At 46.8% G+C, this 27444-nt stretch overlaps 1 protein-coding gene across 1 annotated transcript in view; it reads right to left on the bottom strand.

Moving 5' to 3' along the window:
* The window catches only part of ndst3 (N-deacetylase/N-sulfotransferase (heparan glucosaminyl) 3), a 98651-nt gene that overhangs the window by 29398 nt on the left and 41809 nt on the right, over positions 1–27444 (bottom strand). Inside the window, exons 6-7 of the mRNA XM_064337511.1 lie at positions 25531–25716; positions 15783–15911 (exon numbers count right to left, since the gene is read on the bottom strand). Coding sequence (XP_064193581.1) covers positions 15783–15911; positions 25531–25716 — 315 coding nt within the window. The remainder of the gene's footprint in view (positions 1–15782; positions 15912–25530; positions 25717–27444) is intronic.

The following is a 27444-nucleotide window of genomic DNA, read 5'->3' as shown; positions in this document are numbered from 1 at the left end:
AACGGGCAAGCGTTGCATTAAATGCCCGGCCCCCAGCTTCAACCCCACGAAGGTGTTCTGCTCTTCAGAGCAGCGCCTCGGAAAACAAGCACGGCGCATAACAGAGCGGCGACGCCAAGATCACACCGGCTTTCAGTCAGAACGCCCGAAGCAGGCGTCCCGTCGCTGGGTTAATTAAAAGCCAGGCGGAGCCTCTGACAAAGACAAAGTAACCCAGCGCCCAAATTTCCACACATGGGCTCCACTGCTACTGTAGCAATCCCCCCCCCCCCACCTCTCCACCCTGCCCCCCCCCACCACCACCCACCCGGCAGACGTAGCCTTGTATCCGCGGAAACCGTGCGAGCCGATTAATTTTAACCAGATCCCAGAGAACCGGGAGGATCAGCACGGGCCCCCGAACGCATTTATTTACACTGTTTACACGTCTGCCAGAGGAGAGCTGGGGTCACGTGACACCACCCCACGCCCCCCTCCTCTTTTTCTTTTTTTTTGGCCGACTAATTTTGGCACTGTGAACAGAGAGATTATAATTTGGTCCTTGTCTACCTATTCTATCTGATGGGTCTCCAGACGGCATTCCGTGGCTCTCCGGCCAGCTGTTCCTTCCTGGAGCTGGTTCAAGACCTGCCAGAATAATAAAGAATGTTCCGGGGCCTTCCTGCGAAACGTTAGCAGGGCCTGACTACAGATCAACATCCGTCCATTAAATAATTTACATCTTCAAACCAGGAAGGGGTTGCGGGGGGCAGTAACCATCTTGGGGGGTCGGGGGGGGGGGTTCCAAACGAAGGGGAAAAAAATGGGAGAACAGATCGCTATCCTTCCCACTAGGTGAATGTTCCCTTTCATTCTTTTCCAGGTGAAATCCCCCCGAGGTCCAGGATTGTTAACCTCCCCCCTCCCACACAGAGGCACGAGCCGACCCTCCCACCCATATTTGAGCGACACCAGCACCAATTATGCGGAATACGGCAAGTGGTATTTATTTCACCATGACTGACGTGAAATTTCCAGTATTTAGCGGGCACTCCGATCCAGAGTGAGAGGGGGGTCGTCAAAGCTCAAACTGCTGACAGGTAAAGGGAACCCCCCCACCCCCCCGTCTCGTGTCCGCACACACCGCACGCCTCCAGCACTGCAGCCCCTGACCCTCCCTCCCTCCCTCCCTCCCTCCCGACACGAAACCCTCTGGCCCTTTCAGATCCCATTCCCTCCAGCCTCCGCTCTCAGCCTGACCTGCCTGCTCCGAACAGCGGAGCCGCGACACAGAGAGAGAGAGAGAGACGCTCTTAATCACCGCCCCCGTCCCGCGCACGCGCCCGCAGGACCCCGGCTGAGGCGTAGTGACAGGCCCTCAGGCGGTCCCTTCCTCCCGACCGCGGCGTTGGCCATCGCTCCGCTCGGCTCTGTAAGATTTCTGAAGCTCTCGGTAACGACTCTGAAATGTGACCGGACACGACGACAAAAGACTTTTGGGCCCGATTTACTGAGACCTTTAGGGCGAGCAGAACCTTTTAGCGCACACACACACAAAACCAGTAACACGAACGGTGATTGGTCAAGGTATTTGTTTTGAACCAATCACAGGTTGTGTTATTTAGAGTGTGCTGAAAGGCTTTGAACGTGCTGAAGGTCTTCGGTAAATCGGGCGCTTTGCGCACAAATGACAGCAAAAGGAACTGACGTGAAGATTTTGAATCGGCACACGCTGGGTTGAAATAGCACTCGTGATAAAAAATTCACACGCATGCAGCAGAAATGATAAAGGACACTGAAAGGTACTAGCGGCTGCTTAGCTCGCGAAATCCTATTTAGAGAAAAAACAAGAATCCATCTCCATGTGTATATTAACTCTGAACGGGTGCTGAACGGTTTTCTCTTAGAAACACAAATCGACATGCCGTACCGCGTCGTATTTCCACGCTGAATTACTGCCGCAGGGCGACTAACTGAACATTTGCAGCGTATACCGATGCATACACGTACCAAAGTGACACCATTCGCTTCTTCCTCATAGCAAAGTTTCTTTAATAGGGCTCCAACCATCACATCATTTACTGTGTAATTTGCAAAGAAAGGCCTATCCTTAGGCCTACTTTTTTTTTTTTTTTTGGTTTTTCAAAAAAACTATTTCAGATGAAGGTTATCTGTCTCACACAGTCTCTTATTTCCTGGCAAAATTCCACAGGAGCCTTGAGTTTTATAGAAAAAAAGAGTGAAGATAGGACTCAATGTTTCCATTACAAAGTACTTACCTCTAGATATATTTCTTTTTGATTGAAATTTTTATTGCTTCTTAACATAAGCTCACTTGCAGACTCTCAATGTGCCTGAAACGCTGTTTTTTTCCCGTTCCTTCTCCCTGGGATAATTGAAAATTGAACATCAATAGAGCAAATGATGCCAGTTAAATTTGTTCTGCCTCCTCCGGTAAACGTCTGCTCGGTCTTGCATTGGCCCCTGCCAACGCATCCTCCCCTCCTTCAGACCCGGGTATTCAGATTGCCGTTTTCTCGCAGACAGGAGGGCCATGTAGCTGTCAGAAACAATTATCATTTTATTCTGACGTTCGCATTTTTTTTTATGAATGCTACTCGGGCGTAAGTCAAACCTGCCAGCGCATTTGAGAAAGAAAATAACGGTTAGAATAAAAATCGTTGTGGATTTAGCGAATGCTACACGCAAACGTACCCAGTCATTGAGGCTGTCCACGGCTGCGCTGGCCAGACGGAACAGCAGCAGAGACGTTTTTTTAAAAGGGCTATTTCAGCCAGGGAGGCGGGGCGCGGTTTAAACCGTTAGCAGCGCGTGTCACAGCCGAGCTTCACTCATCCCACGAGCCCGAGGACGTAAACGCGGGACAGCCCGCCTCTGCTGGCGGCGGGAAAACCGCAACAAGGGAAGCGCGAGAGCACTGCGAATCCCGACTTGCCAGAGAGATTCTGAACTCGCGCAAAATATCCGGCCTCTTTAATATCACTTCTGGTCCGTTTGCTTAATGCGTTCTCCCGTTTCTGCCAAAGAGACGGCATCAGCCCAAAAACTCCATTTGTGATGCGATTTAAATAATGAATGAACTGCATGTAAATTGCTCTTTCCCCCTCCCCACTCTGTAATTTCCACCGAGATTCATGGCGCACTCCTTCCATCCTCTCCCTGTTTTTGGTTTGTTTTCATTTCTTCGTTTGTTTTTTTTTTTACCTGAGTGAGGGGCTTTGATAGGTCCCCCCCGCCCCGTACAGAAACACAGCTAACGCAGAGGGAGATTTCTGCTGATATTCATGATTTATTTTATTTTTTTACCCCTCCAATAAGCAGTGGAGCTAGCGATGCTAAAGCATTAAATGTCATCCCTGATTCATTTATACAGCTCATTCCTGACAGGCGCACGAGAAGCCCCACCCTTCTCTGCGTGAGGCTGTGAGAGAGACTTATTTCAGTAGGGCTCAGCTCCACAACAACACTCTCACACTCACGTACAGTATGGGGGCTGGCTGGCAGAGGAGGTGTGTGTGTGTGTGTGTGTGTGTGTGTGTATGTGTATGTGTATGTGCATGCGTGCGTGTGTGTGGGGAGGGGGGGGGATAGGTAGGGGGTGTCATTCCACTGAAGCCAGTGAAGTATTTGTAGAACACTATGACTCACACACCCCACCCCCCCTCTTCAAAACAAATTAGAGCATAAGCACGCTCTCCCTTCTCTCTAAACCCATGTGAGCCTTTTAATCACGGTAGTATTATTCACTCCATTCCTCTCTCCCTCTCTCTCTCTCCTTCCCTCTCTCTTTTGTTTCGCCTAAACTAAACAAACTCATAAATACACAAAGTAAGAGTGATAAATGGGCGCCCGTAGCGCACGGCGGAGTTTGAGCGTCTGTCAGCGCAGCTTCAGCTCATTTCCAGCGCGCGGCCCGCTGGGTTATTTACGAGGCCTGGACTCCGCCGCACTGATGGGCGCTAGCGTGGCGTCGTTTGCGCACGGGGGGCAGCTGAGGTAAGGCCCCCCCCCCCCCCTGAGGTAAGGCCCCCCTCCGCCACCCGCCCACCCGCTGTCAGACAGCGACAGACTCGCGGCGCCCAGCAGGCCAAGCGCACGACCTCCGTCCCGCCGCGCGGCTCGGTCTGGCGGGAATGAGATCGCGGCGTCTCAGACCGTCACCCTACAGCGTTCCGGAAAAATCCGACCTGTCCGGCCGACTCCCGTCTGCTCCACGAGAGAGGCCAGCGGTTACTGGAGCACGCTAACGTTCATCTGCCCGCTGTAACGATTCACCTGGGGTGAGACCCCCTGCCATTTCAGTTCCACCCTTCTCCGCCTCCCCCCCTTGCCCAAATGCAATCCACCCCCCACCCCTTGCCCAAATGCAGTCCCCCCCCCCTCCTCGCCTCATGCCGCCCCACCCCCCACCCACCCACCGCCTCCCACGTCCGGCTGCAGCTAGCTGAACGACGGCCACCCCTATCGGATTTCCGCTTCAGCACAGACGTGCACATCGATCCCCGGGATCTTTAATGTAGGAGCACACTGTTCAGGGCCTGTCGATGTTGACCCCCCCCATCACTGTTGGGGGGGGGCATCTCATGCCAGTACCCAATCCCGTCACCTGGGCCCAGTCCCTGTAGGGGGCGCTCTACCACTCTCCTCCTCTCACCTGAGACCTCTCCTACAGCAGCCGTCCTCCTACAGAGGAGTGGCCTGGAATGACGCCTTCAAACGGCTGGCGACGTCCAGTCAATTCTGCGCTTCAACATTTAAAGCTTCGCACCCGTTTCAGTAACTGCTTAATGTACGCCCCTGTGAAAGATCGAAGACAACCCTCACACTGCACCTTTCTTCAATGTTAGCTTCAATGCCAATCAATCGCTTGTTACTCTTGGAGTTATCCCATTTATTTCCCCACAACTCCACACATTTACTGTGTGTTTCTTCACTCCGTGTTACTTACACTGACCTCTAGATAAGGCAAAAAAATATAAAAGCCAAACATTTAAGGAAACAGCATCTGTATGTCAAAGGTATGACTGTAAAATATGGTTTTAAAGATTTCAAAGGAAACACTGAAAGACAAAATTTTAAGGAAAAAAAAACAACAAACCCCCTGACACGGAATAAACTGGGAATTTAACACAGAAGACCATTATATCATAGTACTGAACTAAGGGCTAGCAAACACATTCATGTGTGCTGAAAATAAAGACAGAGACAATGGGCTCCCTCTAGTCATTAATGTGTGATTACAGTTTTTTTTGTAACACCATATTGTTCAAGTGGTTAAACTGAAAAGCCTGTTTAATGGTTTTTTTATCAGCTGCTAAGGATAATGCAGTGGTGACACCTTAAAGTAGTCTGAACGAGAGAGGGCTAAAAAGCCCATTAGCATCCGCCAGCGCAACGGTAAGTTAACAGCACACTTCAGCTCTTCCAGGGCGCGTGGAGACGAGTCTTTTTCACACACACAGGCACCCGCGCGCCTGCTCACATTAATAATTAAAGCACTCCGGTTATGAGAGGCTTAATTGATTTTGAAATATCGTCAAGGAGAGACGCCAGGTCTTGGGACCAAAGAGAGGAAACGAGGGGAATGGATGATAAACACGGCCTGCTTAATCGAGTCTGGTGTACGCACGGAGAGATCCGGCTCGCAGAGGGGCGTACATCTCTGACACAGCGTCACACAACACACAACATCACACCAAACACAACATACAACATCACACCAAACACAACACACAACATCACACACAACATACAACATCACACCAAACACAACACACAACATCACACCAAACACAGCACAACACCAAACACAACATCACACCAAACACAACCTACAACATCACACCAAACACAACATACAACATCACACCAAACACAACACAACATCATAGCAAACACAACATCACACCAAACACAACATCACACCAAACACAACATCATATCAAACACATCATCACACAAAACACAACATCACACCAAACACAACATCACACAAAACACAACATCACACCAAACACAAAAAACATCACACCAAACACAACACAAAACACCACATCACACCAAACACAACATCATATCAAACACATCACACAAAAAACATCACACAACATCACAGCAAACACAACATCACAGTAAATACTACATTACACCAAACACAACATACATATCACACCAAACACAACATAAACAATATCACACCAAACACAACATCACACCAAACACCACATCACAGCAAACACAATATCACACCAAACACAACACACCAAACACAACATTGCACCCAACACAACATACACATCACACCAAACACATCACACCCAAACACAACATCATATCAAACACATCACACCAAACACAACAGCACACCAAACACATCTCACCGGGTGTGTGTGTGTGTGTGTGTGTGCATGCCTGCGGGTGCATGTGAGTGTGTGTGTGCATGCATGCACGTGTGAGTGTGTGTGTGTGTGTGTATGTGTGTCTGTGCATGTTCAGCCTGTCCCTCTGCTGTCTATCATAAACAAATGCTGCAAGCTCTACTCTCAAAGCTGCAGAATAGCGTGCCGCTTGTTAGTGGAATATTGAAATGAAACAGTCCCCTTCGGCTACCTAAACGCCTTCAATGTGCAGTGAACATATGTGAAATGAACCAGCTCGCACTGCTACCACCATCCTGTGTGTGAAATGCCAAGCTCACCAGAAGTCTGCCTGGTTGTTAATGTTTTTTTCAGCTCTGAAGAAACATTCTCTCACTAATTAAACACACTAATCATTTAGTAATACGGCATCCATAAAATCATTTGCCGAATTAAAAAAAAAAACAATACTTGCGGCGATCATAAAAGTTATAATATTAATTTGGTATTCATGCATTTAATTTTCATGTATTTAGCACAAACGACTGTTTAGACAAGACAGTTTAGACATATTTTACAACTGTTTCATAGAACATTTAATTTACTGCCGAAGATACAAGGACATTTTTAATTGCGAGAACTCCAATATTATGTCTTGACAGGGTAGCTGGTTTTACACATTTAAAGATAGCAATAAGTATGCAAACAAATATGAATATTTAAAAATACCAATCTGAATTGCAAATAAGTTGGACTTAAAGAAAAAAATACTTGCAATATTTAATTTATTATCACCTCAAACAGACACAAGAGTTCTCCATCACACGACAACCAGGTTGTGTAGCAATAAAAGTGTCTTGTGTCTTTTGGTGGTTTGCAGGCCCTGAACATTTGCCGCCATTTTGTTTCAATCAGAGGTTTCTGCTCTGATTGTTCCATGAAGGTTAGCTTTTCCTTGAAGGAAGCAGCAGCGAGCACTTCAGCAAAAACCTCCGCCATTTCCAGAGGATGATTTTAACACTGGCTTTGGGACCTATTCGTCTTCACCAAGCATCAACCCAAATGAGCTTAACGGTTTTCATGAGAAAAAAGGAAATGTATTTAAAAATGTAGTGAATGTGAAATAAGGGGGAATATTTTAGTACTCATTTCCCATGAGAGAAATCAAATTGGGCCTTCCTGTTTTCACTGACTCACTGCAAATCTGAATTTGTGCAGAGCAACATTTCGTTGAAACAACTAATAAAGAGTATTTTCGAGGGAATATTCAGTGTTTTATTGGCACTGTAGCTGCCTTAGCCACATTCACAAATACATCAGAACTATACCCATCTCCCCCACCCTATCGTTCAGGTAGTTATATTTCAACAAAATAATCATAAAACAATTAATCACAAATCTGAATCTGACAATCATTAAGTACACCCTTCTGTCATCCCCATAAATATATACTCCAGTCGAGGGGGTGTGCCAACAAAATAATTATGTGTACACTGGCAGGGTTTTGGACTACATTCAGAATAGTCCATTGGCAGGGTCTTGGACGATATTCAATTAGAAATTTCCCGAGTGAGAAGACAGCCGAGAACGTGTTTCTTTAAGGCTGAGACACCATGGTCACGTGTATTTTAAGGGAGAAAAAACCGTGTGTTTAAAGTGCCCTTATCTTACATACAATCCATCTATAAAGCTAGTATTTTACTGACACAACTGAGGTTAAGCACCTTGCTCAAGGGAACAACCAGCAGCACCACAACTGGGAATCTAATCGAACTGACAGCTTTTAAGGTGCAAGGCCATGTTCCTAGCCTTTATGCTGCGCGGCTGCCCAAAACAGAGCTGCCTAGTCCTCTGTACAGCACTGAAACACACATTTCAAACCAACAGAACCTGCTCCATCAAAACAACTACGCACACCTTGAAAGACTTTCATTTTCTGAGAGAGAGGAAAAAAGAGAGAGAGAGAGAGGGGGGGGGAAGAGAGAGCAGGGTGAAAGAGAAACGACTAAGAAACCGTGATTGAGTTTGTCAAAACCACAACAGTGCTGTCGGCAACAGTAACTAACGATCAGAGGGGAAAGACGGATTTCGTGAAGGATCATTTCGGAGAAGGAGCCCGCCCGCGCACCCCCCCAGCCTGAAGGGCCGAGCCGCGAAACCCAGCTTCCCGGATCTCCGCGATTTCGGGGTGCAAACGGAACGCCAGGCTCCCGCGGTAAATATTTGATGAGGTGCCAGAGAGGCATGCATCTGGAGGCGTCGCAGACCAGACCCCCTCCGAACCAATCAAAGCGCAGCAGGCGGGCCATCTGAGGACCGTCTTCAACGGGCTCTACGGTTTTCGGGTTTTTGGATCCGCAGGGGACGGGAGGCAGGGGGGGAGGCAGCAGGCCCCCTTTCCTTTTGGGAAGGGCACCGCTGAGTCCAGGCTTGCCCCCGGCCTGATGGAGCCAGCAGGACACAAACACAGGGGCCAGGCGCTCGTTATATTGGTGCTCTGATGGGACACTGACAGATGACAGGAAGGAACAGTCTGGGGCTACAGATATATGTCCTCTTTTCTTCTCTCTCCTTCATTCTGACACCCACACACACACACGCGCACACAGCCACACACACACAGCCGACCCAAACACACACACACATACGCAAACAGCTACACACACACACACACACACACACACAGTCACACGCACACACATCTTCCCTGAAATCCGACAGCACTATCACCTCACGTAAACCTTCATCAAGCAGTCAGTCAATCATCCCTGGCACATGCAAAGAATGTGGAATTATGGTCTGGCAGATTAAAACTCCAAGCGAATCATAAAAATGAATGAAATGTTGTTGTTGAGAATGTAAACGGGTCAGTTCAGGTGCGCTGATGTTCAGGGACAGACTGAATAGATCACAGAGAGTTCGGCCCCCTGCTGGTCATAACCTTCATTTATAATAATGATACAAGGCATGTATTCACACAGCGTATTTATTTCTGATTCCCAGCCCTGGTCCTGGGGGGCCGCAGTGGCTGCTGGTTATATTGACAGGCGACACTTATTGGATCAATTACTGCAACTTATTATTACGCATTAAACTCACCTCACCTGGTTTCTCGGATCTGAACTGGTTTACCGATTTCATCTCCAGAATGAGACCTAGCAGACCCCGTGACCGGAATGGGAATCAGGGTTGAGGACCGCGGGCTCATTCCAAACAGGAAGAGGAAGAGACGATTTCATGAACCGATCCCTTTTGTTTTTTACATTTAAAACTCAATTCGCTCGGTTCGCGCTGGGAAACGTGGAACGCTACGACATCCCGTCAGATGCGGGCTGCGAGCTTCAATTTCACAATGAAACCGACAGCTTAACAGGAATACGGCAAAGAGCCGCGCTTTCCGGCAAAACGAACGGCCAGCTTAGGGCTCTGCGACGCGCTCCAATAAGGATTTTGTTTGTGAGGGGGTAGGAAGACGGGGGAACAATCTCTTCGTTGGCATATTTGAGAAGTTCCATCTATGCAGGGCTTCAGAAACTCATTGTCATTGTATAACACGTAAAGGCCCTCAACATAATCGCGATTTTAAAAAAATGTACTTAGGAAAAAGTCCTTTAAAAGGACGAACAGCTTATAGAAGCTCACAAAAGAAATTATTCTCTCAAATCGGTAAAGACGTCCATATTTTGCCAGCGTTACGCATTTCAGACCAAGTTATTAAAAGGAGACTAGGAGCTTTGAGGAAACGTACTAAAATTCAGTTACAAAAATATCCCTTCTCCAGCCATTACAGATCACATATCCATCACAAAAGCACAGCAGTTTATCTACAATGCAAAAATTAAATAAATCCATCAGAGCAACCGTTATTAATCTTTTACAGTCTGAACAGTACCCCGGACAGATTTCATAAATATGCTGCCATTCAACATTCAATTCCACAGCGTTCACAAGGCACATCTTGCCAGAGAAAGGATTGCATGCGTAAAACAGATGACCACTGATATATAATGGTAACCTACATAAATTTGCGAAACTTTAACTTTTAGAGGATTTTTTCCCCCCCAAACTTTTCCAGAAGTAACTAAATTATTAACATTGTGTAAACTGACAATAATCTCATTGCATATTCCATATTTACGATTGTACTGAATAATTCACCAGTTATTCAAGTAATTCAAACGATTCTGTATTATACCTGAGTAAAGCTTCCTAATACTTCCTAAATTTGAAATGCTTGATATCAATCGTACATTCTGTATACCAGGCATTTATATGTATAGATTTGGTACAGTAAATTTAGTTGATTGATTGATATGTAGATAGATGGATAGATAGATAGACAGACAGATGTTTAGTTCATTGCCACAGTTTGGTGCAGTCCAAAGACATTACAATTTTTTTGTAAATGTTATTTTTATTTTTAATATTTAATTATTAGCCTGTTCGTTAGTCTATTCTCCGCTTATTTGTGGAGACCCAAACTGTAACCCAGCCTTTGTTGAACAGTGACACCTTTTTATTAAAAAAAGAAATGATTCAGTAACACAACTTTATTTCCACATCCTGGCTTTCGTGATTCCACCTGAAATTCCTTTCCTGATCAGAGGTGTCCGCGCAGACACCGACTCCAGTCCGCTCCCGCTTGTTTCCGTGCCGTAATAATCTCCATGGTAACACAGAAATACTGGAAAGTCTGGACAAAGCTGATAATTCCTACAAAACACTCATCTCTACACACACCCTTAAGGTAACAACTGGGGGTTCTTAAAGAAGTGATCCTGTCATTTCGATTATTGCACGAGAACTACTATAAATGAATAAGCTTCTACTGCTTTTCCAGACACCTTTATGGACACCAAAGACTCGTTGTATTTTGCATATTATCCTTGTGTATTGAGTCTCGTAAACAAGTGTGACAGGTGGTAGCATATCACGCATTTGCTTTGAATATTGCAGGATTTGCCTTACACTGGACTTTTCCGCACTGCCAGTTTACTGAGTTATGAGGATTATCAGTAACTGTTAAATGGAGAGTGCCAGTCAATGTCTTTACTATGACAGTGTTTCAGCCAATGTAATAGCCTGTATTTAATCAACATCTGCCTTTATGACAAAAACCTGTATTTAATCAACATCTGTCTTCACGACAATGGCCTATATTCAAACAACATCTGTCTTAATGACAACAATCTGTATTCAAATCGACATTCTTCCTTATGACAACGATCTGAATTCAATCAACATTTTTCCTGATGACAACGACCAGTATTCAATAAACATTTGTCCTTAACAGTGGCTAACAATTAAAAGCATTTTTTAATCATTACTTTTAAAGGCCATTATTATTATGATTATTATTATTATCAATATTAATCTTCAAAAACCACAGTTTGGCAAGCTGAGCAACCGCTAAAGCCAGCTAGCCAAACTCGAGTTTGAGAAGGCAAAGTGTAAAGCTAGCTTGCTGTACTCGCAAGTGAAATTCGTGGACAACTATCGATCATATCCGGCCTAATGATGATCGATCCTGATCTAGGCGATAAGCACCAGGCTGCCAATCAAAGTTTTCGGGACGCTACAGGCCTCTACGGACCAGGCCTGTGACTCCCTGGCCTGTGTTGTGTGGAGCACAGGGACAGGGACTTTGTTTAATACAAAATCATTATTCACAAACCGCTTCCGAGGCATTAGGTACTTATTTGTCTTATTTTGACAGTAAATGCAAATCAGGACTGGTTTAGGAAGGACACATCTCTCACAGAACAAACAGAATTAGCATCATTGTGAAGTTTGTTTTAGTTTAGACAGGGATTCGTGTCAGGGAATATCCACTCTGAAGATAGCCAGAAGGAATAACTGAAAGGCTGGGGGAGGATATTTCTCAAGTGCAGAAATATTCATGCTTATCATAAATCTTACTGTTTTTTTATTGTGTTTCCTTGAAATGTTTTTTCCCCCCAGTGCATCCCCACTGATATCTCTGCAGGTATTCTCCTATGAGGCATAATCAACAACTTTTTTTTCTTCTTTTTTTAAACAAAGGAAACAGCGCCAAAATCAACACCTTAGGCTATTCAGAGAAACAAATAAAAAGTTGGTTCACCTCAAAATTACCATTAAAATTTTGTATTTTCCAAATTTTTTTCTGGGGGGGGGGTCAACCACTTGAATAAGCCATAGGGGAATTTTGGACATTTCATGTACAACAAAACTCAGCAGGCTTACCTGAGGGAGATTTATAAACACTTGCTTCATCCAACCAAATTGCTCAGTTATTTTCTTACACAACCACCCTAAGTCTGCCAAATTTAACACTGAAAATGTATGTCAGTACAGGAAGCAGGGGGCTGTATATTCTGCATATGCTTTCATTTTTTTTTTAATGCTGCGAATGTCTCCATCTGCCACGTTTAACACGGCACGACTCCGTGAACGATGACTTCAAAATGGAAGACAAACTGCGAGACTTAATTAAAAAGACGCAAATAACTTGTATCTGTGCAACAGGGGGAAACTGAGATGGAAACGCGGCACTGCTCGGGAAACGTAACGTTTCAGCCCGACCAATAAGAAGCTCCCTGACAAAACCAGACGAGGCGCGTGTCCACAGAGCTGACTGCTCAGAGTGTGATGGAGACTGACAGCACACATGCCCAATCCCCCCCCCCCCAATCCACCTTGGCCCAGCGTGACCTGTGATTGGTCCGGCCTGTCGAAGAGCTCAATGCTGTTTATGACAGGACAGAGCCATGGTGAGGCAACAATCCATACTTTCATTTGCCATCCAATTATGGAAAAAAATTACACATTTCACAAACGTATTGATTCTGGGGACCGAGAAGAAAAAAAAAAAAAAAAACCCACCACAAAAAGTAGAAGGTTCCAGAAATGAAAAGCTTTTAGAGTCATAACTGGAACCAAGCGACAAATAGCGTCTGATGATTCGGGCTACGGTAACGGCCCTGCCGGTGAATCTACGATTTCTGGAGCGTGTCTGCTTGCCTCTTCCAGCCGAAAATATGTTCCATTCCGAGCAGCCACCTGGCACCTCTTTCACTCTCTCTCCCTCTCTCCCATTCTCTCCCTCACTCTCTTTCTAGAATTTTCTCTCTCTCTCTCCATCTCACTTATCTCTCTCCCTCCTGCCTTTCCCTTTATCTCTCTCCCTCTCTCTCTTTGCACAGAGAAGCAGAGCACCGCCACGGACTCGCGCACGATGGGGAGGTTGCCAGTTCGAATCCCAGGCGTGGCAGTGCTGTAGCACACTTGTACAAGGCACTTGAGCAGATTTAATCCAGTACCCGCCTTGAATACCTAATGCAGAGGAGCTCAGAGACGCAAGCTAGCGTGTGCAGATTCACTACAGTGCAACCGCAGGGCGCGATTGGCTCCCATAGCTGGGATCTTGGTCTTTAGCCCAGCGAGCCAATCGTATCTCTTGTTATACAATCAGCCAGCTGGGGCCGTAGCTCAGAACCTGCACTCATATCTCCTCTCATTACACCAGGCTAACACCTGCACTCTATAAGCCTTACAAAATTACAGCAGTTCAGAGTGATAACCCCCCCCCCCCACCCCCCCGCTGCCTCCCCCCTCTATGCATTTTGGGAACTCAGCCAAGGCGGGGCAAAGGCAGAAGTGGTGATTGGAACATATACTATTCGATGCGGGGAGGCAGTTGAATAACGCACATGGATCGGGCGGAGCGCAGAGAGAGGGGCGCGCGGGGCGAGCAGCTCCCTGCGCGACGCCATCGCGGTAATACGGCCGAGTGGGGGCGGGGCGGAGTTCGGCGGGGCTCTGAGAGCCGCACACCACGGCGTATTCGGGCGACGATGGTGAGTGTCAGCGACTGGCGGCGGCGGTTCCGCGGTTCCCGGAGACGTCCTGGGAGCAGCCGACCGCCCGTCGGCTACAGCGCGACTCCCAGCGCTACATCCCGCTCATCGGCGGAGCAGCCCGAAATAAAACATACCGCCCGGCTAATCAATCCACCGCTACCACTAACACGTGCTAATCAATCCACCGCTACGCTAAATCAATCCACCGTACCGCTAACAGTGCTAAATCAATCCGCTACCGCTAACACGTGCTAAATCAATCCACCGCTACCACTAACACGTGCTAAATCAATCCACCGCTACCGCTAACACGTGCTAAATCAATCCACCGCTACCGCTAACACGTGCTAAATCAATCCACCGCTACCGCTAACACGTGCTAAATCAATCCGCCGCTACTGCTAACACGTGCTAAATAAATCCCAACGTACAATAAACAAGTCTACTTTGGCCATCCATGGCCTCATGAGTGTCGGATCTTGACATCATCGCATTAACCTTTGTTCTTTTTTTTGTTTTTAGTTTTTTTACACAGTGACTTCATAGGCTTCTGAGAAGCTGTTTTGAGCTGCGCTTTTTCATTTGAATGTGAAACACACCATAATCACAGGGAACAGCATTACGCTCGTAGTCTGGTGGATTGCGGAGCAACAGACATGAACTTTCATCATTTTGAAATGTATCTCTGGTATAACCCCCACTGCAGATTCCGCTAGCATCATAAATATCCTACATTTCTGGCAAAATTCCTCGAAAATGCTTTCAACTCCCTATCTGTCCTCACTTGCACTAATTTAAAATTATGAACGCAAGTACCCTGATCCCTCATCCTAAACTACTCTGTTTCTGCATGGGTAGCTTTATTGCTGAAGAAGTGTCTGCGCGCTGCAGAACAGTCCGAGACGGGGGACGATTTGTTTTTATTTTAAATCTGCGCAGTAAATATGGCGTAATGCTCGCAACGCTTCTGTTTTTATTGTTGATGGCGCTCGTCTGAATATGCTGACATTGTGTAAACTTCCACCACAGTCATTTCTCTCTGCAAACTGCATTTTAAATGGCAGCCAGGTCTTCTGGGCTATGTGAAGACAAAGCAAACGAACGCGACCGCAAGGCCTGCTGGGATACGTGAAGACAAAGCAAATGAACGTGGCAGTGAGGCCTTCTGGGATACATGGAGACAAAGCAAATGAACGTGACTGCGATGCCTTCTGGGATACGTGAAACACAAAGCAAACGAACGTGACTGCGATGCCTTCTGGGATACGTAAAGACAAAGCAAACGAACGTGACTGTGAGGCTTTCTGGGATACGTGAAGACAAAGCAAACGAACGCAACCGCAAGGCCTGCTGGGATACGTGGAGACAAAGCAAACGAACGTGGCAGTGAGGCCTTCTGGGATACGTGAAACACAAAGCAAACGAACGTGACCGTGAGGCCTTCTGGGATACGTGAAGACAAAGCAAACGAACGTGGCAGTGAGGCCTTCTGGGATACGTGAAGACAAAGCAAACGAACATGACTGCGATGCCTTCTGGGATACGTGAAGACAAAGCAAACGAACGTGACCGCGAGCAAACTCACCGGGTTGAGGAGGACGGTCAGGAAAAGCTCCCCTCCTTTAATGCTTTTGTCCAGTTCCTTCGACCCTCCGGGGTACTCCTTGTAGAATATGGTGTGTGTGAACAGACCACAGGTCTGCCGAGGAAGTACCTGCATAAAAATAAAAATCAACATTTTAAAAACCGCTACTCTACAGCGACGGAACTGTTAGCCACTATCCGACAGTGAGCTGAGTTTTTTTTATGGGATCTCCAGTTTTTTTTCCTTCTCAGATAATCCAGCTCTGATTCCAGGTTAATTCCATTTTAAATATGTTTCTGCAAGGGAAATACGGGTTCAAAGGGCTCAAGTCTGGAGCTGAATTCATTATCTGAATTATCAGAAGGAAAGCAGTTTGTTGAAGGTGACTCGTCAAGTTACACATTTCTCAATCTGCAAATAGTGACAAACTTTGGTGTGTGTGGGTGTGTGTGTGTGGGTAAGTGTCTGTGTGTGTGTGTGGGTCTGTGTGGGTGTTACAAAGTCAATACATAACACAAGTTTACATGTGCAGACCATGCTATAACAACGTCAAAGTGCTTTGGCTAATAGCATCCTCGTAATTCACACAAACTCTTCTTGTGTTTCCACCGGCACAGAAGTGACCTAAAATAATGTGGGGCTACTTTGGTTATTTTTGTCTTTCTCTTCATGTCTTTTTTTGGGTTGCTGTACTTCTCTGTCTTAACCTCTGCCCCACAAAGAGTCAAGAGGTACACCCCAACTGAAGGTGAACTCTGTGCTTTTAAGAGGGCAGCAAATTCGCCTCAAATTCAAATTCAAGATTCTTTATTGAGAGGAAAATACAACAATAAATATTGCACATACGTGTACACGACAATACATTTAAAAACGAACAGTATATGTATAATCAGAAAAACGTTAAACAACTAGCATAACTGTCACGCCATGACATTTTAATCTCTCAAGGTTGGCCAATACCTCTTCAAATAGTAGGTCAATACCTCTCTCTCCCTCCTCCCTCCCTCCCCCTCCTCTTTTTTTAAAGTGTGGCATTTTCATCACAAGTCTGGCCTCCCTGTTGTGGAGACCTTTAGCATAATAGCATATCATGCCACAGAGAATAATGCTGAGCCGCAGCAGAGGCTGCTGGGAAGGCAGCTTTTTCTTCCCCTCTGAGGGAACAAACTGCTAAAAAAAGAAAGTTCCACCGTCCCCCCCCCACCCCCACCCCCACCCCCGCCCCCACCCTCGACGGGCTCCTCCGCAGGCTGTTAGCACGGCGGTGTTTACAGGGGCAGGGGCCGAGAAAAAAACCGGTACATCAGCGCGTACAGCCTTTGAGGAATACAGCGGTGTTCTGCTGCTTCTATCAGCGGCTTATCATTACATTTTAATACCGCTCTGGCGTGTGCGCCGGGCGGGCGAGATGGGGGGGCTGCCCGTGGCATGCGGTGCCTTTCGCTTCATTTGCCCCAGCGGGGGGCGGGCTACTCCCACCCAAGGCCAGCGGATAGGTGAGCCCTATGTGATGTCATCAGCTGCAGTCGCTTTTCCTTTGGGCTACCAAAGACCGGGACTGGCTTTCAGGACCACGGACAGCAGCGCCCTCGCCTACAGGCAAGCAAAACTGAGGGTGACCACTAAATCCACCCAGGCACTGCTCCCACCCCCCCTCCTTTTCACACAACTGGAGCTTATTCAAAAGGCATAACTATTCTTGGAACATTCCAAACACTCTAATAACTGAACGTTGGGGCTCCACTAGGTTGGTGATGTGGCAGCGGACAACAGAGAGCTCCAGTTTGTAATCCACCACAGTATAAAGCCCACAGTATAAAGGCCAATGTTGGTTTAAGTCCCATGTCCTCTCTGTCACTGCACATGCAACAAGACATTCAGTCCAGTCCTGAGTTCAGATTTAGACCGTCCACATAACGTTTTGGTGCTTTTCAAGACGCCTTTGGTCCACTCCGGCTTCTGAGAGATTCTCAGAAAGATAACTGTGACGTGTTCTAGAGAGCTCTTCATTATTATTATTATTATCCATCCATTATCTATACCCTCTTATCGTGGGCAGAGTCGTGGGGGGTGCTGGAGCCTATCCCAGCATGCATTGGCTGAGAGGCAGGAATACACCCTGGACAGGCCGCCAATCTATTGCAGCACCCACACACCATTCACTCACAGTCATACCTATGGGCGATTTGGATTCTCCAATTAGCCTACTTGGACTGTGGGAGGAAACCGGAGTACAAAGTATATTATTATTATTATCAGTGTTCCTGTTTCAGTTTTTAAGGTCAGAAGACGGTGTGTAGATCAAAACAATTCAGCGATTCACATAATAAAAGATTAGGCACACTCAATTCTATTCAGTATTGATGGATTTTTCAGAAAAGATGGATTTAAAAACAGTTGATTTTCTAAAAATGAAAAACAGAGATCAATACCAAACTGAAATAACACCTCCATCTTGAAAGGCAGTGACAAGCTCATACACTGATCACATTTTTAGAGAAGGGGTGGAATCCATCTAACACAAAAAGTTCTTGCAATGTTGCTGGAATGTTTTGGCAATGTTATAACATTGCCACAACATCACAGCAACATCACGACAATGTTTCGTGTTAGCTGGGATAAAAGTGGCACGTACATTTTTATTTTTATTTAACGCTAACGTCAACTCTTAATTGATTAATTACCCTAGCCACTTAACAGGATCTGACACGCCAGCAAAATTTCTGGACCAGGTTATAAATAACCTGCCGAAAGACAGTTCTCGTGTAGGCCTACTTATATGAAACATTTATACTAGGATCTAACCCGCGAGTGAACCTGCAGCGGTGTACAGAACTAATTAGCCGAATGAGACAGGGTAATTAATCGCAACAAAAAAAAACCTGCATACACACGGGCGCTGCAGGAACGGAATTGCCTATCAACATTTTAGAGAGCTGCCACGGTTGCCCTTTAGAATAAAGGAGGGAGGAAATAAATAGGAAATGGGGAGAGAATGCCTGGCATTGAGCATGTTAGCTGCTCACTAAGGACTGCGACTGCGACTGCTACGTGACGGCAGAGAGAACGGATTCTACGTCTTGCCCTATAAACAACCTCCTTTAAGGAACATTCAGGGAATGGGGAGGGGGGGAGGGAAATAGCCACGATGATATACTGGATATTGGCTTTCAGCACGTAACAAAGCCCCCCGTTCCTTCCAAAACAATCAAAGAGACGTACATTGATGCAGTACCCGCCGTTATTTCAATCTCCCCCGTTATGTTAACGGCTATATTTTTGCCTGGTTTGCTTTCGATACTCGTGAAATTCTTGGGAGGCCCTTCTATCCGTTCCAGAGGGCAGTAAATTTCCGCGGGATGGGGCAGGGCACCGTGGATAGACAGTAAAACACCACAATTTCCACACCGCAATTCATTTTCACTGGAGGCAATACTGGGGGCCTCATAACACAATGCTGAATCCCTTTTTTTCCCCCGCGAAGGGCAAAAAAAACCGCAATACCGGTATATCACTGTGACACGGGGCGCAATCTCGTTTTTTTTTTTTTCCACATTGAAGGCCAGAATCCCAGACAGGCCAAATGGGCAGGAGTAAAAAAGCGAGATTAACCTGACACTGGCTCCCTGTACTCCCACGCGGCAGCCAGACAACCGCCCCCGTTAAACCGCCTTGGTACAGGCACCGCTGGAACTCCCGCTGCGGAGAGCTCGCGCCCCTTTAGTGTGCTGTCCTTTTTATTTATTTATTTATTTATAGGCTTCAGCCTCACACAGACACACACACACACACGCAAGCGCCGTTTTTTCCCACCTCCACAGCCAGCGGGATATACAAGAAAAAAAATAAAATATAAATACAAGATGTCTTCTGCTAATATTTGTCCCCCGGCTTTGCGTTTCCGGAGCCACTGAAGCGTGCTTCACGCGCTAATTAGAGCATTTCTCACACCACTGTCTGGTAAACACCGAAAAGGGGGCGGCAGGTACCTTAGCAAAAACGCTCGCATCTGACTCGCAAACATTTGCAAAGTAACCCCGGACAAAGGGTGGAACGGCGCCACGGATAAACAGCTTTTCAAACTCGCATTCAGTCGCATTTGATTCTGAAGCTTCAGTATACCGTCACATAGCCTACTAGCGCACACACACCAGAAAGGATCGTGTTGGAGAGAATCTTAAAGATTTGAAGGACCTAAGTCAAAGCGAGAACTGGATTTTATGTCGCATGTCGTATGAATATTTACCGAGGCAGGAGGCACCCTGCTCGAGGGCACACCGGGGCAATGTACCACCTGCGATTCTGTAGCCTACCCAGCGCTGTGCTCGCTCCTCCAACCGTGACGCCGGCTGCACACGCGCTACCCCACTGACAGTTTCCTCTGCCTGTCAAGCAAATCGCGGCGGAGAGGGACTTGTGCCTGCATCAGCTTTATTGTCGGTGTCTCTGGATACGGCTTCCCATGTTCCCCTCCGCTATTCCGGAGCCGAAGTTAAACTTTCATTGGTTCACTGCTCGCTGTCAGAGTCCCCGAGCACATTTTCGCTGACGCTGTTAATATTCAATTGCCGTTGTTGAGCAGGGGGGCTCACAAGACAGTAGGGCCTTACAGACTTCGCATGGTTCAATCGAGTTTCTTGATTTACAAGGAGCAAATAAAAATAAACTGCATGTGGCGTTGATTTAATATTTTAATCTACTCCATTCCTTTAAATTCAATTACGTGCAAAATGCACTAAATCCTTCACGCCAAATGCGTGGCAGAGATTTATCGAAGCGCTTTTGGCCGATACTTTGACTCCCTTGCTGAATGAAAATGCGATCGGAGCGTTATATTTTCCTTTTTTGGCTCGTGATCCGCAGGGTGACGCGCGCTGGCACAGTTTATTCCATCAGGCGTCCTTCTTAGCCAGCAATTTTCTGAAAAATCAGATTGGACCTGCTGAACGGGCTGATATGTAGCTCTCTGAATAAAGGATTAATGGTATATTAAATCAGCTGTTGATGGGGCATTGGGTATTTATTTAATGTGACCCAGCCAAACGGCAGAATGAAAAATAAATAAATAAAATAATTATAATAAAGGCCTGACGTGCTAAAAAAAGGGTGATTCTGTCCAAATCAATTTGCAAACAGCCCATCGCAGGTCCGTTAGTACATATAGGCAAAATATTTCCCACTCTTATACTATTTGTAAGAACAAGATATATTGTGCATGTATGGAAATAATGTGGATTTTTATAATCCATGGCTATAACATATTCTTCAGTCTCCAGTGGGCGGAAAGCTGACACTGTGCAGACGCGCATAATCATAAATTGAGATGCGCCTGAATAATACATTTTTTCCTTCTTAATGATCAAACGGCAAAGCATATTATGTCCACGGTCGTTAGTATCCAGGCCCTAGGCCACAAAATTAATAGCCCTGGTCTGCTGTGTACACTCAGCGGACACGGAATGATCATATGTGGCTAGCTGTATCGCATCACAGCGGGTGGCTACTTTTTATCCGTTATTCAAACCGCCACGTGAGTGATTTGAATCCTGGAACACATTTGAATTTCACAGAATTCCAGTGCGGAAAGCTTCCAGGAGAAGAGAAATGTCAAAAGATGTTCCGGTAGTAAAATTTTCTTTTTGAAGTAGAGTCTCTTGCCTCTTGCGGTGGGTGATAATTATTTCTTATTATTATTTATTGATTTCATATTTTAAAAAGGGTTCGATTCGGACGTGGGGATGTCTGGCTCTTAAATACTGTCCTCATACCGGTTCCATTGGGCGGGGCCTGGCCACAGAGCTGGAGTTATTCACAGGTGCTGACGGGACTTCATTCTGGAGAGGTTTTGCTCATTAAAGGATTAGGACTGCCTCGTGCTGGTTTGTCTCATGGAGAAAACAAATTAAAAATGCTGAAGGGAAAGCAGAATTTATCACAAATGCGTCAGAAAAAGGTTACGTCATTTCTTTTTTCCCCGTTTCAGTTTATATTATATGTTTGAGAACCTGAAAAGAAATCAATTGACTATTTTATCACAATGATATGCTTCGTTGCCATTTTCTAAGTGACTCTGCATCATTGGGTTGTGCTTCTATCTGTTTTTCTTTTCTTTTTCTTTTTATTGTTGGGGAGGGGTCGGGCGGGGTCACGGCTGTAGTTCCACTGAGGAAGACGCGCAAATAAAGCGAAATTATATAATGAATAAAACATTGGATGACAAATCACCGGCAGCGGCAGGAAGGAAAGAGCGATCACGCTCGGGTCCTGTTCCGCGGGGCCACGCGAGTAAAATGATTTATCGAAGAGTAAAAGTTTAATTCAAGAGCCCTTCTGTGTGTAATAATTGGAATTCTGATCCCAAGCCCGATCCCCCCACCCCCCTTTTACCCCCCCCACACACACACACCATTACAACTCAATGCACTGCGAGCACGAGGCTCGGTTTAAAAAAAAAAAAAACAATTTAAGAGAAAATTGATTTTGAACACGAGGCCCGGGCGCCCCTCTCATAAACGCGGTCCGTGATTTCTGTGTGTTTGTGCGGCTGCGTGGAGACGCTGGTGCGGTACGGGGGGCAGTAATGCACTGCGCCACTGCCACACCGCCGCCCAACGAACACAGGGCTGATTTGCTGGGTTAGGCTGCGCTGTAAACCACCTGGTTTTACTGTACGGCCGAGCGGCGGCGGCGGGTGCAGCCGAATATTTCACACGTCCCGTATGTTGGGGGCGGGGGTGGTGGCGGGAAGGGGGGGGGGGGGATGCTCTCTCAGAGCCACCCCAGAGCACACAGGGACATCAAACCCTGAGAAACAGCCCTTACCATACATTAATAACTGCAATTTCACTCTGTTTTCCCTCTCCCTCTCTCTCTCCCTCCATCACTCTCTCTCCCTCCCTTTCTCTCTCTATCTCCCTCCCTCTCTCCATCACTCTCTCCTTTCCCTCCCTACCTTTCTTTCTCTATCTCCCTCCCTCTCTCTCCCTCCATCACTCTCTCCTCTGCCTCCCTTCCTCTCCCTTTCTTTCCTTCCCTCCCTCTCTCGATCTCCCTCCATCTCCCTATCTCCCACTCTCTCTCCCTCCCTCTCTCTCCTCCCTCTCCCTCCCATCCTCTCCCTTTCTCTCCTTCCCCCCTCCCTCCATGCCTCCCTCTCTCTCTCTCTAATGTATAGATTTGTTAAGAAAAATAATCTGATTACAATTATATATCATTCACAATCAGAATAAGCACTTGTCTTGAAATGAAATTAAAGAACAGTCACAGGATAATCTTGGACCCTAACCTCTGATTCACGGGGAACGTTTGATTCACTGTATGTGTTGAACCGCTCATTTTGGAGTGGGTTTCGTCCCACAACCCCTCCAACAATGACGCACGACCCCCCCACAGGACAAAATGGAGTATTTATCCCCAAAGAATGCCGCTGCCAATCACCACCAATCAGAAGCACCCAAGCCCCATTCACCTCCAGCACAATAAAAAAAGTTCCGTATTTAGGATGCCAGGCAACAGAAATAAAAACTCAACTCAAATTATCTCCTGATTATTGAACAAAAGATGGCCGCCGCCGGACGCAGAGATAGCAGAGACACATTTATTTCAGCTTTATGGCTGTGTGAGGCTCCGGAAAATTGGCTGAGGCGCTGGCAGGCCCCGTTAGTAACGACCGAAAGAACGGCGGGTAGCGAGCAAGATGATCTGCACCGCGAGGTACCGACGGAGCGAAGCCAGCTCAGTACGGTACTCTGCCCCAAAGTGGGCGGGGCTTAGCCCCCAGAGAGGGGGGGGGGGGGTGGAGCCAAGGAGGTGTGGCCTTCCCCTGACATCACTGCAGGCCACAGGGAACCCTGGTGACTGAGAGTTCCAGGGCAATACCAGGCCTGACAGCAGGTATTCTGCTTCATTTTTGGAATAGCGAGAAGAGCCTTCTCATTGGCCGTGAGAAGGTTTGGGGCGGGGTCATTAAGAGACAGGAAGCGTGTGGGATTGTGTATCCCTGGCTGCCGTGTGTTCATGGGTAATGCCACGCCTGGAACGCCGGTATGTTGTCAGGTTTTTTTGTTTTTTTGCCCCGGCTCATTTAGCTAATTAGCTCTAAAAACAAATGCCAGTTCACTCATAAATTAGGCAGCGATAAAAGGTTTCGTAAGGCAACAACAAAAAAAAAACTGTTATTAGCACCATTCATGAGTTTAACATTATATCTAACCAAAATGTCAGATCATGCATCTCAGTGGGCACATTAAGCTCTGTGCAATCACATTTCTTCTGGCATTAGTTCATCCACATGAAAAAAAAATGTACACTGACTTTTAAAATAAGTTTAAAGAATATAAAATAATGAAATTTCCTTTCAATGTAAAGTATGGCATTTCAAAACAAAGCACGGGAGGTCTGACACAACCAGCCCCCATAGTGGACAGTACAAGCACTTTGCAATAACAATAATAATAATAAGAGGAAGAAGAATAAAATATCAATTGAATAAAATATCAGTGCTTATGTTTAGCTGCAGAAAAATCTAGATTTATTGTTTGTAAAAATGTTTTCAAAATGGCTGCCGTGCATCACTGAGGTGGTACTACACGTTGCTGGTGGCTGAGGCAAGCTCACATTTGTGTGTGAGAAAAAAGTGTGACATAAATGCAATGAATTATTATTAATGTTATTAATATGTTTATTATTAATATGGCCGCCCCTATGCAATACATTATTATCATGACTATTATATGACTATTATTATTATTACTGTCATTGTCAATATTATTAACATGGCCGCCCTGCCCCTCCCCCCCCCAGCAGGAGCGGTAGCTGTGATGAGACCCACCATGATGTTGCTGTGGATGTAGCCCTAGCGTTAGCGGTAGAGACCCACCATGATGCTGCTGTGGATGTAGCCCTAGCGTTAGCGCGGTAGAGACCCACCATGATGCTGCTGTGGATGTAGTATTAGCGGTAGGGACCCACCATGATGCTGCTGTGGATGTAACCCTAGCGTTAGCGGTAGAGACCCACCATGATGTTGCTGTGGATGTAGCCCTAGCGTTAGCGGTAGAGACTCACCATGATGTTGCTGTGGATGTAGCCCTAGCGTTAGCGGTAGAGACCCACCATGAAGTTGCTGTGGATGTAGCCCTAGCGTTAACGGTAGAGACGCACCATGATGTTGCTGTGGATGTAGCCCTAGCGTTAGCAGTAGAGACCCACCATGATGCTGCTGTGGATGTAGCCTTAGCGTTAGCGCGGTAGAGACTCACCATGATGTTGCTGTGGATGTAGCCCTAGCGTTAGCAGTAGAGACCCACCATGATGCTGCTGTGGATGTAGCCTTAGCGTTAGCGCGGTAGAGACTCACCATGATGTTGCTGTGGATGTAGCCCTAGCGTTAGCAGTAGAGACTCACCATGATGTTGCTGTGGATGTAGCCCTAGCGTTAGCAGTAGAGACTCACCATGATGTTGCTGTGGATGTAGCCCTAGCGTTAGCGGTAGAGACCCACCATGATGTCGCTGTGGATGTAGCCCTAGCGTTAGCGGTAGAGACCCACCATGATGTTGCTGTGGATGTAGCCCTAGCGTTAGCGGTAGAGACCCACCATGATGTTGCTGTGGATGTAGCCCTAGCGTTAGCGCGGTAGAGACTCACCATGATGCTGCTGTGGATGTAGCCCTAGCGTTAGCGCGGTAGAGACTCACCATGATGCTGCTGTGGATGTAGCCCTAGCGTTAGCGCGGTAGAGACTCACCATGATGTTGCTGTGGATGAAGCCCTTGCGGTAGCGGGCCGGTTTCAGGTGGGGGTACTCCTCGGTGCTGGTCACCCGGATGCCCCAGGCCTTCTTCCAGGCCTGGTACAGCTGCATGTGCACGGGGTACACGCCCGAGTGGTGCGGCGCCACCGCGTAGCCCATGTCCGCGGGGATGCCGTGCTCCTGCAGAAACACGCACACACGCGCACATAAACACACACACACACAACCATGCACACGCACGCACGCACACACACAACCACATGCACACACACACACACACACACACAACCATGCACACGCACGCGCACGCACGCGCACGCACACGCACACACACACACACACAACCATGCACACACACACATGCACACGCACACAAACACACACACACAACCATGCACACGCACACACACACACAAACACAACCATGCACAGGCACGCGCACACACAAACACAACCATACACACGCACGCACACACACACACACACACACAAACACAACCATGCACACGCACACACACACAAACACAACCATGCACACGCACGCACACACACACACACGTGCACACACACACACATAACCATGTGCACACACACAAACATGAACATGCACGCACGCACACAACCATGCACAGGCGCGCGCACACACACACACAACCATGCACAGGCACACACACACACAACACACGCACAGCCACAAACGCAAAATCAAAAATCAATGCTGCGATTTGTAAAGACATCTGTAAAGACAATGGCCTGATTCAATTAACATTCATCCTTGATTTTTACTACATTTGTGAAAAATGCATTAACATAATTAATCATGAGTTAAGTGGATTAAAGGTTGGTAGGATTGCCACAAAGGTATTTATGTACATTCATAGATGAGTATTATCTGTAGAGAAATTGTTCCTTGACTAATTTCTCATTAATACGCATGCAAATCAAAGGTGAGACAGGTACACTGATAACACACTAATAATATATTAATAGAAAAAGAACACAGTTTAACAGTTTCAGTGAGAGATTTTAAATACACATTAAACGTGTGTCTGTGCACGTGTCTGTGTGTGTGTGTGTCCATACAGATATTCTCTGCCTGATAGTTTTCCACCCCTGAATGGAGCGCATTTAAAATGGACACAGATTCATGTATTGCTCGTGGTCCCCAGTGGTGAGTCACGCCCAGCCTGACCCTGAGCTGGACAGACACTTGCAGAGAGTTAATATGGCTCGGGTGCACAGGGTGCATGCGGTGCACGGGCCAAATCTCCCAGGATGCCCTCCTAACAGCCGCTACACGGCCACCGCGTAAACCTGCAGCTTCTCCCACTCAGACTCAATTACCCAGGGCCTGGTCCAATCCCCGCGCTCGCTGGACTGCAAACAATCAACCGGACCCCCCTAGCTGACCCTCTCCCCCAGGACGCCACACGTTAGAGGACAGGAAAATCCACATCCTGTCTTTTTTTTCCTCGTCTTTCATTTTCTTCTTCTCCAATCGTGAAATATTTAGGCCCGCCTTTTTTCGGGCCCCTCCAAAACACATGAATAATTAAGCGGCCGCATCTGGAACGTTCCGCGGTTTCCACGGCGAAATATCTGGAACGTTCCGCGGTTTCCACGGCGACATCCGGAACGTTCCGCGCATTCCGCGGCCTTCCGTTGGAGGCGCCGCCGCGCAGCCGCATCCCGCTGGCTAACCGCGGCGGCGTCGATTACACACACCGTTACTTAACATTTTCCCCATAAACTTGTGTTTGCATCGACTGTGGTCGCGCAAGACTGAATTATGCGGCTCACTTAACACATTCATCTCATACAGCCGTTTTTTTGGGTCAATGAATTTATAACCAGGACAAAGCCCCTGAGGATGAAACACCTTGTATCGTTTTACAAGCTTAAGCACTG

The sequence above is a fragment of the Anguilla rostrata genome, chromosome 5 (genome assembly GCF_018555375.3).
Source record: "Anguilla rostrata isolate EN2019 chromosome 5, ASM1855537v3, whole genome shotgun sequence".
NCBI lineage: Eukaryota > Metazoa > Chordata > Actinopteri > Anguilliformes > Anguillidae > Anguilla > Anguilla rostrata.
This window is presented reverse-complemented; position numbering and strand designations above follow the sequence as displayed.